The following is a 13,255-nucleotide window of genomic DNA, read 5'->3' on the forward strand; positions in this document are numbered from 1 at the left end:
GGCTTATTGAATAAAACATGGCTCCTCTAAATGATGCTCTAGTCTACAAAACATGTCTAGCACCAGATGGAAGTAACTACACCTCCTGTACCAAAGAGCTATCCTCCAGGACGGAAATTCTTGATATAGATGAGGAGTTTGGCAGTCGCTCTAATTCTTCTAAGATCCTGTAAATTCTATTTAAGTGTGTGGGCTTATTAAAAAAAAAAAAAAAAACAACCTGTTGAACACTTAAAATGCATCAGCATATCAAATAATACTGATAGCCTATAGAGCATGGCTTTACTTTTATTTTTTATTTTTATTTTTTTTTATGAGGAAAATGTTTTTATTTTTTAATTTTTTAATTTTTTTAAATTTTATTTTTAAACTTTACATAATTGTATTAGTTTTGCCAAATATCAAAATGAATCCATCACAGGTATACATGTGCTCCCCATCCTGAACCCTCCTCCCTCCTCCCTCCCTATACCATCCCTCTGGGTCGTCCCAGTGCACTAGCCCCAAGCATCCAGTATCGTGCATTGAACCTGGACTGGCATCTCGTTTCATACATGATATTTTACATGTTTCAATGCCATTGTCCCAAATCTTCCCACCCTCTCCCTCTCCCACAGAGTCCATAAGACTGTTCCATACATATACAGTATACTAACGTATATGGAATTTAGAAAGATGATAACAATAACCCTGTGTACGAGATGGCTTTACTTTTAAAATAATACTGAAAATTTTTTTACAGCCCCTACTTTGAGTTTCACCTCTTAATCACCAATTCTCAATGGAACTAGACTTATTAGAAATCCAAAGGAAAGAGATTTTAATTGATAAATAAATATATATAAAGATACATACTGTCACCAACAACAATAGAAAAGGCAGAATAATTGACCTGTATTATTACAAATACTCAGCTGGATTTTCATAAATTGATCTCAAAAATATTAAACCAATTTGCATTATTTGTAACAACTAATGATGGTGTTGGGCTGCCCAGGTGGCTCGGTGGCAAAGAATCAGCTTGCCAAAGCAGGAGACGTGAGTTTTATCTGTGAATACGGAAGACTCCCCTGCAGAAGGAAATGGCAACCCACTCTAGTATTCTTGCCTGGGAAACCCCATGGACAGAGGAGCCTGGCGGACGACAGTCCATAGAGTTGCAAAGAGACAGAGGCACACAATGATGGTGTTAGGGAAAAAGCATGACATGGTGGCAAAGGCTGTGGCTCTGGAATCAGACAAATCCAAGTTAAGTTCTAGTTCTCTCATTTACTGACTGTTGGGTTGTGTGCTGTTTGCTTTGCTTTCCTGCTAACCCTGCTTTCCCATCTATAATCCCATTCTACATGAGGTTAACAATACCTACTTCAAAGGCTTCTGTAAAGATGAATTGAAATACTAAATGTTACATGTTGGTGGGCAGACACTAGTCATTTATTAAAGGTCTTATTATGAAAAGGAAACCATAGAGTATTTTTAAAAAAATCAATTGCTTGTCATCTGCATATTATATACCATGAGTGTATGCTTAGCTGCTCAGTTGGGTACAACCCTTTGCGACCCCATGGACTGTAGCTTGCCAGGCTCCCCTGTCCATGGGATTCTCCAGGTAAGAATACTAGAGTGGGTTGCCATTCCCTTCTCCAGAGGATTTTCCCAACCTAGGGATGGAACCTGGGTGTCCTGCATTGCAGAAGATACTTTACTGCCTGAGCTACCAGGGATGCCCATGTTATACCACAATCCTGTCCTATTTGACCTTCCTTATGCTAAGAGCTAAATAAAATTCTCAGGACATTCTGCAGGAGAAGGAGTTATTCTTGCTGCTTCCAGGTGCCTGTATTGGAGTACATCCTCTATTAAAGCATCAAAGACTGAATATGTTGTAGCAAGGTTTTAAGATGCAAACATGGGTGCTGAGATGCTTAGTCATTCCTCTGCCCCACCTCCATCCTTTAGGACAGTGGTCCCCAACCTATTGGGCACTAGAGACCAGTTTCATGGAAAACAATCTTTTCATGGACCAGAAGGTAGGAGGAAGGTGGTCTTGGGATGATTCAAGCACATTCTATTTATTGTGTACTTTATTTCTATTGTGATTTCATCAGCTCCACCTCAGATCATCAGGCATTAGATCCCGGAGGTTGGGGGCACCTGTTATATTTAACCACAACACCTTATTTCTTAAGACTTCATGAAAATCTTATTTGGGGCCATCAATTTCTTAAGTAATTTAGATTTTTTTTTTCCTATCATCCTTAACAATGAATTTTAAGCTAGGAAAAAGGATTAAGTTAGTAGTTTTTTTTTTTTTTTTTTTCTCATATTGTTAAATGTTTATATATTCCCAAACTGGTTAAAATTATTTCTAATTTTTGAAATTCATAAACTATAACTTACAATATTATTGGAATAAAAGAAGTCAAATTAAGCATAATTCATTTATTTAGTGAGTACCTACTATGTTTTAGATATGTCAGGTTCTGGAGAGACAACAGATAGGAAAACAGCTTCTGACCGTAAGGAAGAAAGACAACTGGAGGGAGACCCTGGACACATAACTGAGGTGATGAGGGCTTCTAAAGGGAAGCGTGGGTTCTAAGGAAACATATGCGAGGGACAGACAACCCTGGGGGGAGAGGAGAGGCACCCAGATAAAACTACAAAGAACAAGTAGAAATTTGCCATTCCAACATGTGCCCCTTAAACCACCATGACTGACTATACATACAAAGTGAAACTTACTCCTGGAATTTGACAAAAAGGGAAAAGCTGCAAAAGAGCCTTGACTAGGCAAAGGGAAGTGGCAGTTCTGCAATAGAAGAACAGTGTAGGTAAAAGTCAAACGGTTAGGGTATACTTCCCTGGTGGTCCAGTGGCTAAGACCCTACATTCCCAATGCAGGGGGCCTAGGTTCGATCCCTGGTTGGGGAACTGAAAAATTAAGAGGTTAGGGAAGACATGCTGTGTTTAGGAAAACAAAGAAATTGAGCAAGGTTGAAAATGCAGGGGAAGGGTGAAGACATAAAGCTGGAGACATAAGCAAGTCTAGATGGAGAGGGGGCAGGTACAAGACGATAACTCAGTCTGGGATGTACTCAAGTTGAGGTGCTGTGGGCCAGCCATGGGGCACATCAGGCACAATAACAGACATTCACCAAGCAGCAGGACACAGGAGAGCAGCTTTCAAGAGGGAGCTCTGGATGGAACACACATGTGGGGGGGCATCACATTTAAAATTTAAGTGCAGTTATATATGTATGCTTCACATTCCTTTATGAGCAAAAATAACCATTGCATTTTTTATTGGAGTATAATCACTTTAAAGGATTTAAATGGAGAAGGAAATGGCAACCCACTCCAGTGTTCTTGCCTGGAGAATCCCAGGGATGGGGGAACCTGGTGGGCTGCCATCTATGGGGTCGCACAGAGTTGGACACGACTGAAGGGACTTAGCAGCAATCACTTTAAAACATGTTCGTTTCTGCTGTACAATGAAGTGAATCAGCTATATGTATATATATTTCCCATCCCTCTTGAACCTCCCTCTAACCTACCATCATCCTACTTCTCTTGGTCATCACAGAGCACTCAGCTGAGCTCCCTGTGCAATAAAACAGCTTTCCACTAGCCACCTATGTCACACATGGTAGGGTATATATGTCAAACCTAATCTCCCAATTTGTCCCACCCTCCCATTCCCTGCCTGAATCCACATGTCCATTCTTTAGTCTGTGTCTCTATTCCTGCCCTGCAAATAGATTCATCTGTACCATTTTTCTAGATGCCACAGATTTGCATTACTATAAGTCAGAAAGAAGAAAACAGCTGCATTTTTGATAATGCTATTTTCCTAAGTGCTTTTACATTAAATACATATTTGCAGTAAAACTTTAAAAAGAGATAGGCTTTAAAGCAAGCCATCCCATGATTTCATTACCTGTAAAATGGCATGATAAGCACGAGTCATATACGCGAGCCAGGCCTGGGGGAGAAAAATTGCCCGGTGCCACTCGGAAGGCTGGATATGAACCTGTGGGGAAAATGTACCAGAAATCAGGCTGCACAATATTAAAACAGAATAAAATAAAAACTGTATCAGGAACTCTTTCTTCCCCTTCATTTCAATGGTTTAGATTCTAAAACAAACCAAATCTGTCTAGGATCATAACCGCAAATAAGATCTTTTGGAGATTTTCAAAGGAGAGGAGTTTAGAGTCCTGCAAAGACAAAATAAAATAAGCCTGGAATTTTCTAAATTAAAGCAAATAAAATCCTACAATGACCACAAGGTAAGATGCATGTGTAATACAAATATGTCTTTGAAAATTAGGGAGAAACTGTAGAAAGCCTCTTGTCAATGTCAGGAAACTAGGTTTTGTCTAACAAATCCCCCTAGTAATTTTAAATAAAAATAAATATTGCTCACATCCTGGACTTCCAGTATGACAGTTTCTGAAGTAATAACCTTAAATTGCCAACAGAAATATCATGTTGTGTAGAAACCGTCGTGGTAAGAGCATGCAAATGAGTCCCGCACACAGCAATTGTGCACACCACTAGATAAATGCCCTTTAATCAGTGTGGGTAAACAAGAGAAAAATGATATATGCCAACACTGAAATCCTGTTTCTGAAGACAGGCCCAGACAAAACATCTGGTTTTCATAGTCATTTCTGTTTCTACCTATTAGTATACGGCTATCTTGCAACAAATCTTGCCAAGGTCTGCTTCTGTTAAAGAAAGATCACTCAAGAAAAAAACAGTCACAGTGCATCACATTTCATGTTTCCTGTAACTCATCTCATCTAAACTCAAACAACGGAAACTTAGTCTGTGTCTCGCAGACAAACAATAACAACAAACACACAAAAAGGACAAATTTCTATATGATTGCCCCAGGATCATGATAACTACAGTGTTTACGGAGATTTTTACTATACAACAGGAATTAATTTTCTCAAGTGCTCTGTGATAGGGAAGAGAACAGCCTCTCTGAACCGGGTTGGTTTCCATGGCTTCTGACATTTTCTTTCATCCCTGTCTCAGTGTGGGGCTACAACAAGCAAGGGACTCTGGAAGGATATGAGGATTATAAATCGATCAGTGACTGCAGAGGGTTCAGAAATGGGCAGAGAGAGTCACAAATGGACATAAATAGATTATGAAGCGTCTGTGGGAACAAAGAGATCAGCTCTGTCTGAAATCTACACCCCTCATCCCATTGCTTCTTTTTTAAAAATCAGATACTCAAACAGTATGAAAGAGATATTCAGATCATGAAATAAACTTAAAAAAATTATAAAGACAGGTTTCTTGCTTTTCTGGTTAAGTACTCATTCTGTCAAGTAGAGTAGGGGGAGCCTTGTCAACATATTAGCAAAACTCCTTGAAAGAATGAACCCACCAATTCCTGCTTCCTCTCTCATTGTTCAGGAAGCTGAGGAGGCACTAATTAGCCCTTGACCTTGCTCTCTGTTTCCAAAATGTGGGGACTTCCCTTTAACTTTTTTCCTATCAATTCTGTTTTCTTTCCATAAAATAGATGAACAATCTTTGAGTTCTATTTTGAGATTTGGATTACACAGAAAGAAAACCAACACCACAACTAAAACTTTTACCTCTTCAGAACTTCAAAATATCTTAAAATTTTGCTGCCAAATAATCCACGGACATCACTGCACAACTGAGAATATCCACGTGCTGTGTGCTAAGTCGCTCAGTCGTGTCTGACTCTTTGCGTGTCTGACTCTTTGCGACCCTATGGACCATAGACTGACAGGCTCCTCTGTCCATGGGATTCTCCAGGCAAGAACAGTGGGGTGGGTTGCCATGCCCTCCTTCAGGGGATCTTCCTGACCGGGGATCGAACCCACCTGGGAAGCTCAAGTCTCGGCAAATTGGCAAAGACAGCATTGAATGTTTTTGGAAAGACAATGATCTCAATTGCTTCTTGAGTTAAGAAAAGAAAGTAGTATGAAAAAAATGCAAAAGTAAATAAGCAAATCAAATGTCAAGCTTCTAAGAACAAAGACGCTCATGCCAGGAAACCTATTTAAAAGGAGGTTATAAACTGAAGGTTAAAGCTACTCCTCCTGCTGCTACTCAGACCACATCTGAGGGTAGGTGCAGGGAGGCAGTCAGGCTTGAGCCTAGACACCAGCCTGAACTCCCCAGGTTTCCTGAGATTATACCTAGTCTTTGTGTTCTGTGGAGTTAGCTGGGGCCAATCTCCTGTAAAATGCACTTTCTCACTTTTTCCCTTACAGAAGAGAGACTTAGGGAAGCGGCTTGCATACAGCCATGCCCTTACTCTCCAGCTGTGCTACAGACACAAGAGACTTTCTTGACCATTTTTAACACAAACAGATTTTAGGATCCCGTTCCAATTCAACACATAACCCTCCCATATAGGTTAATGTCTCTAGGCTGACAAATATAATTAGCATTTTAAAGTATGAAAATCATGTATCATTTGCTATACTTGTGAGAAGCCTTTGAAGGAAAGCCAATCAACAAACAAGTTCCAAATCATGACGTTTCAACCCTGTTATTCAACAGATGATAAAGCAAGGTTCTCAAGCACTGTGCACTAAGTTTTAATTAACATGTGCAATATACTTTTTCTAAGACTAACTCTGCATACCCATGCAATGACAGGTGTCTGATGGACTGCTGAGGTGAGCAGGTTCTATGATTTAGGAAAGAGTAAGAGTTTCTGTGTATAAGAGGTAGTACTAAGTATAATGAAACATTACTGCATGTGTCTAAAAGAAGAGACCACATTATGGAAATATGCAAATAGAAGAAAGGGGGGAAAGAAGGATAATAAGGCCAGAGTGGGGACAGAAGCTGATTACAGGACCAATAGGGTGATCAGTGTATCTCATTCAGAAGGTGAAGCCTGAGTGAAAACTTGAAGATGAAGATGTAAAAACAAAGGAAAGCGCTAGTGGGAATGGAAAATGGCTCAGCTGCTATGGAAAACAGTTTGGTGGGTCCTCAAAGAGTTAGACATAGAATTATGACTCAGCAATGCCACTCCTGGGCTTGAATCTGCTGCAAATGCAGGAGACTCGAGACATGGGTTCAATCCTTGGGTTGGGAAGATCCCCTCAAGAAGGAAATGGCAACCCACTTCAGTATTCTTACCTGGAAAATTTCACGGACAGAAGAGCCTGGTGGGCTACCGTCCACAGGGTTGCAAAGAGTCAGACACGGCTGAGCATGCGCACACACAGACTCACACACAGTCCCACTCCTAGGTATATACTGAAAAGAACTGAAAATACATATTCAAACAAATACTGTAATATATGCTAAAGCAGCACTTTCACAAGAGGTGAAAGGCAGAAATAACCCATAAATGAATTTGTTCATGAAAGAATAAATGGATGAACAAAAAAATGATATATCCACAATGGAATGTTATTCAGCCATAAAAAGGAACGAAGTACTAAAGCAGGCTACAACATGGATGTACCCTGAAAACATGATGTGAAAGTGAAAGAAACCAGACACGAAAGGTCACATATTATATGATTCTGTTTATATGAAATGTCCAGAACAGGGAAATCCATACAGATAGAAAGCAACTTAGTGGTTGCCAGGGATGGGGAAATGAAGAAGTGGGAGGGAACATTTAGTATATACATGGTCTCATTTGACGGTGATGAAAAGGTTTCAGAGCTAGATAGCGGTGATGGTTACTCACTGAAAAGGTACTAAATACCACTGATGTACACACTTTAAGCCTTAAAATGGTTAGTATGATGTTACGTGACTTTTAATTCAATCAAAAAACAAAATAAAAGATAAGGCAAAAGTCCCTAAAGTGACTGCATGGCTCACTGTTTTAGGAACAGAAGGGAGGCCAGTATGATGAGCACAGACAGAGAAGTAGAGAGGAGAGTGGAAAGAGAGAGGGCTGGTGAGTCAACAGGAGAAAGGATGGCCTTCTAGGTCAGTCCTCAGGACTTGCCTTTACTCTCACTAAAGGGGGAGTCATTATGAGGTTTTGAGACAATATGATCTAATCTACATTGAAAAGGATCTTATGGACTGTTCTGTTGAGAAGAGACTATAGTGGGCAAAGGTCAAAGCAGAGAAATCTGCTCAGAGGCACCTGCAAAACTATAGGTAAGAGATACTGGTGGCTCAGAGTGGTATCATTTAGACTGTAGAATAATAGTTTTCAAGTATTTAGTTATGTAATTTTTCCACCTCACCCCAAATGTTAAGTAAAATGCCAATATATAAAGCATGAATCAGAGAAGCAGAATTTGTCAGAGGAAGTAAGGAGGAAGGTTGGGGGCTGGGTGCTCAGCCCTCATGATCATCTCAGTCTACCCTCGGTGGGCCCTCGTGAGTGCTCATGCACGCATGCTCAGTCGTGTCTGACTCTTTACGACCCCGTGGACTGTACAGCCCACCAGGCTCCTCTGTCCACGGGATGCTCAAAGGCAAGAATACTGAAGGGGGTTGCTAGTTCCTTCTCCAGAGGATCTGCCCAACCCAGGGACAGAACCTGCATCTCTTAGCCTGTGGTGGTCCTTAGAATTCTTTAAAATGCAGTTTTAACTAGAGGCATATAAGAGAGATCAGTGGTTGTCAGGAGATGGGGGAGCACATGAGGGGCTGACTGCATAGGGGTATGGGGCGATTTTAGGGTACTGGAACTGTCTTTATCTTGACTGTGGTACTGATTAGATGAATATGTTCACTTCTCAAAATTCATAGAACTATACACTAAAATGGGAGAAACCTACCATATATACATAACTCAATAAAATAAAATTTAAAATACATAGTTTGAAAATGACCACTTTTAGAACATGTACTTCTCAAACATTCACCTCCCACTATCTAATACACTCTGTACACTTCTTTGCATCATCATTCAAAAGCCACTCTCCCTCTTATCATTCCTCTATCAACATTACCCTATCAATATTGCAGTCACCCAGATCTGAAACTTCTGATTTATCCTGGACTTCTCCCTTGCCTCCAACTCAACTGTCAACTCTGCCTCTGAAATGTTCACTGCGCTTGTCCCTACTTTCTTCCTCACTGCTGCTGCTGCTAAGTCGCTTCAGTCGTGTCCAACTCTGTGCGACCCCATAGACGGCAGCCCACCAGGCTCCCCCATCCCTGGGATTCTCCAGGCAAGAACACCGGAGTGGGTTGCCATTTCTGTCTCCAATGCATGAAAGTGAAAAGTGAAAGTGAAGTCACTCAGTCGTGTTCGACTCTGTGCGACCCCATGGACTGCAGCGCACCAGGCTCCTCCGTCCATGGGATTTTCCAGGCAAGAGTACTGGGGTGGGGTGCTATTGCCTTCTCCTTCTTCCTCACTGAGTTAGTCCTAATTCCTGTCTTAATTATTGAGGCCATCTAGCTCATCTCTTAACAGTCTAAAATCTTCCTTCCTTCTAATACATCCTGAACGATGTTGCTACTATTACATTAACTCAGAATTTTTCAAAAAACCTTTGATGGTTCATTAAAGAATAAAGTCCAAAATTCCTCTATGCTATGTCCAAAGTATTTTAAAATTAAAAGTACACCATTTACTTTAAGAAATAATTTGTTGTTATGTGAGAACTCTGCTGGCTAAGATCCTTAACCAGTTCCCCCACTTACTTTCTGCTCCTCTTTCATTTAATCTGTATTCTGGTTCACTTAGGTTATAAACCAATTTCCAAGCCTGTCCAACACTCTTTAAGACCTTCATGTTCCCTGATTGCTTCCATGGCTTTGAATGTCCTGTGTTCCTTCCTCTCATCTCTACTTTCTAAAATATTTCTCCCATCCCTACACTTCCAGTACACTATTCTACACCTCTCCTGTTATACTCAACAGGTGGCATTTTTTTGTGATTGGACACTAATCATACCAACCTAAGAGCAGAGATCATATTCTATTCACCCTGGAATCCCTCTCACAGACAATGAACCCACAACAGTGTCTCACACATAAATGTTCCCTTAAAGACCTGCTGAGCTTAACCACATTAAATATACAGTGTTCGCTTTACGGCAAAATCTTGTCATGTGAAAACTACACTATCATAAACAAGTAATCACAGAGAGTTATGATGTGTGAAAACACAATGTTAGAAAACCATTTTAATAGGCACAGCCAAATTCTAATACAAGTTGTTGAGGATATGATTATTTGAAATTTTACAAAACATGTTCAAAATGTTCTGGCTGGGAAGTGTTTCATTCCAGTTAAAAACACAGTGAGTGACAAAGCGAAATTTAAAGTGAGTATTATAAACTTTACAGTTTGAAATTTCCTAACCAAACATTTTAATTAGTATCACACAAGTTCTAGTGACATATACCTGAAATGCTAGCTAAACAGAGAATATCCTGCTTAGAAACACAATTCACAAACGTAGAGCAAATGTCAAAAGACAGAATGAAAAAGGAGATCTAGTTTCCCCATGGACACATACTTTACTTGAAGGGACTATGTACGTGCGTGCTTAGCTGCTCGGTTGCATCTGACTCTATTCTACCCCATGGACTGTAGCCCGCCAGGCTCCTCTGTCCACGGGGTTCTCCAGGCAAGAAGACCGGAGTGCGTTGCCATTTTCTCCTCCAGGGGATCTTCCTGACCCAGGGACTGAACCTGGGTCTCCTGAACTGCAGGCAAATACTCTACTGTCTGAGCTACCAGGGAAGCCACTTAATTTGATAATTTACTGTTCAGAATACATTGCCTAGAAGTTTGGTAATGTTCTCTGCCTCCTGAGTGGTCTTAACAAATATACTTATTCATTTATAAGAAAATAGTCATTTCAACAGCCCTTCATCAAATAACTTAAATCGTGTAAGTCAAGCTTTGGGGAGGTTGACTATGAAACTGGAATGGGACGAGGTAGAACAGCATGTAAAACTGACAGGTCAAGTGTTTGCTATGGATTTTAAAACCTCAATCTCACAAAGTAAGGCGTTTTCACGTTTCCCAGATGTATATCTTATTATCAAAAGAATAAAAGCATTTAACTTCAGTTGCTACCCAGACACACCAATACTGAGTCACTGCATTTGGTCTGTGACATATGCACACTCCTCCCACATTCCCAGAAGAAAAACCATTTGTACTTAGTGTTAGAGACCCCCAAGGCTGCTCAATGTTCCACTGTATATAAATAAGAAAGCACAGGCTTCAGTTGTCTGTCAATAGTAATCTTGTTTACACAGAATAATTTTTTGTTATTCCCGTCCCCTGACAAATACTGACTGGAAGACAAGAAGGGAGGGCTTGTGACGGACACATTTTTAAAGGAGAATGACACTCGTCACTTTGTAGGTGCTTTCTGGACATTTTAAACTCTCTCTCTCCTCCCTCCCTCCCACTTTCTCTCTCTACCTCAGTCTCTCTTCTCTCCCCCAACTCCCCTTTCCCATCAGGATAACATTAGCTTGAAAGCTGACAATTCAATCATGTCTCAAGCAACCATTTACTCTGTTATTTAATAGGAAGGGGGAAAACCCTGTTACCATAACAACTCACATTGCACAGTAATTACAGAGTCTCTAAAATATAGCAAACCATACTTTTCACAGTGTTTTCTAAGGGGAATGTGTAACAAGCACAGATACCACTTCTCCCAATTATTATTCAAAATTTTTGTCTAATTGTTTCTTATTGCATGAATGCTAACACGCTCCATGCTTTTCACAAGAAATACGTTTTTAAATAAAGAAGGTACTGAAAGAAAAGGGGAAATGATGGGTTATAGCCCATGTACTTTTGGGTATCTAGGGGAAAATGTAAAGAAGGCAGAAGAAAAAAAAATAACTTACAAGGTAAAATAAACAAGTGATGATCAATTTCAAAAGAAAGAAAGAAGAAAAAAATCTCTTTCAGAGTAGTGCCGGCAATAAGCCCAATAAAGGTTTCGCTGAAAAAAAAGATGAAAAAAGAGCTCATTCCCTAGTGCTAAGGCAGATATATGGTTAGGTAGCAGCAGCAGGACTGGGAAAATTTGCATGTGCCCGAAGATGTAGGAAATAATGAAGCAAGGCTGCCATTCTCATCCAGGGACAAATCAGTATCATCCAATTTAGGGGAGAGTGTCATGTCAGAGTTAGAAATGCCAAAGGATGACAAGACAGGCAGCAACTTCCAGGGAAAGAGACATGTCATTCACCTTCAGCTTCCTCATCAAATGGAGCCAAGTCAGTCTCAGGATGAGAAGAAGTACTCATAAATCAGGGCAGAGGAGGAGCTTGAAGAAGCTCTAGTAGGTCTGAAATGACCCCTGCTGGTCCCCTTTTCAAAGGAGCAAAGAGAGCAAGGGCACTTCAGTTTCAGAGAAATCTAAACTACCCCTGGTAGGTCAGGTCAAACCCAATTCAGACTTAGGTCCGTGAGTCTTCTCAAAGTACAAGGGAGAGTTTCAATTTTAAACAAAAACAGTTTTTAGAAAGAAGGGTGTTAAATAATTTATCACAGATTAAACAGCTAGTTCTCCAAGACACTGAATATACTTGATTTAACTAATGTCATTATTGAGAACTATTGACAATTCCATGGAGCAAAATACACTTAAAAAAATGAAGAGCAGAGCATTTGAATATTCATTTACCCATTCATTCACTCACTCACTCATCTATAGTTGTATGCATTAGGGCTATAGAATATCCTATAGGTATATGTAAACTTTGGCAGAGAGGGGAGGCTAAACCATATAAATGAATAACAACACAGTTTATAATAGCTTGTTCAAATGACAATAATGTCATTTCCTAGTAAGATCTCAACAATTATTAGATTCACCATCAATTTAATTGCAACATTTCTGGAAAAAGGAAATGATCCCACTAAATGCACATGTAAAATATAAGACACACCCAAGTTTCGAAAGGATTAAAATAATTTATAAAGTGTCTACTATGTGCCAGGAATACCAACCACTGGAACTACATATGGCCAAAACAAACTCCCTGATTTTATGAAGTGCACACTTTTAAAAAGGAGAGATACACACTAACTGCCAGGTATGCTGTGCCACCGAAATTCCCTCTTCAGCATTAGTGGGGATGAATGGATAGATAGTGTAAATAGTCTCATATATTATGTAACTTGAATTCATAGTTACAAACTTTCCTAAAGCAAACTCCAAGCCCAGACTTTTCACTAGAAAATTCTACCACTTAAGGAAAAATTACTAGGAGAGCATTATCCTGATAACATATCAGGCAAAGATAGCACAAGTAAACCACAAAACCATATCCCT

The 13,255-nt window shown here is 39.9% G+C and overlaps 1 protein-coding gene across 5 annotated transcripts in view; it reads right to left on the reverse strand.

Moving 5' to 3' along the window:
* FOCAD (focadhesin) overlaps positions 1 to 13,255 on the reverse strand; it is a 303,578-nt gene that overhangs the window by 81,531 nt on the left and 208,792 nt on the right. For all 5 annotated transcript variants that reach the window (XM_086414321.1, XM_086414322.1, XM_086414319.1 and 2 more), the window contains one exon: positions 3,941 to 4,033. In XM_086414321.1, the coding sequence (XP_086270447.1) occupies positions 3,941 to 4,033 (93 nt within the window). The remainder of the gene's footprint in view (positions 1 to 3,940; positions 4,034 to 13,255) is intronic.

Source organism: Bos grunniens, chromosome 8 (genome assembly GCF_055505025.1).
Source record: "Bos grunniens cultivar Pamir isolate PY7600 chromosome 8, Bosgru_T2T1.0, whole genome shotgun sequence".
Classification (NCBI taxonomy): domain Eukaryota; kingdom Metazoa; phylum Chordata; class Mammalia; order Artiodactyla; family Bovidae; genus Bos; species Bos grunniens.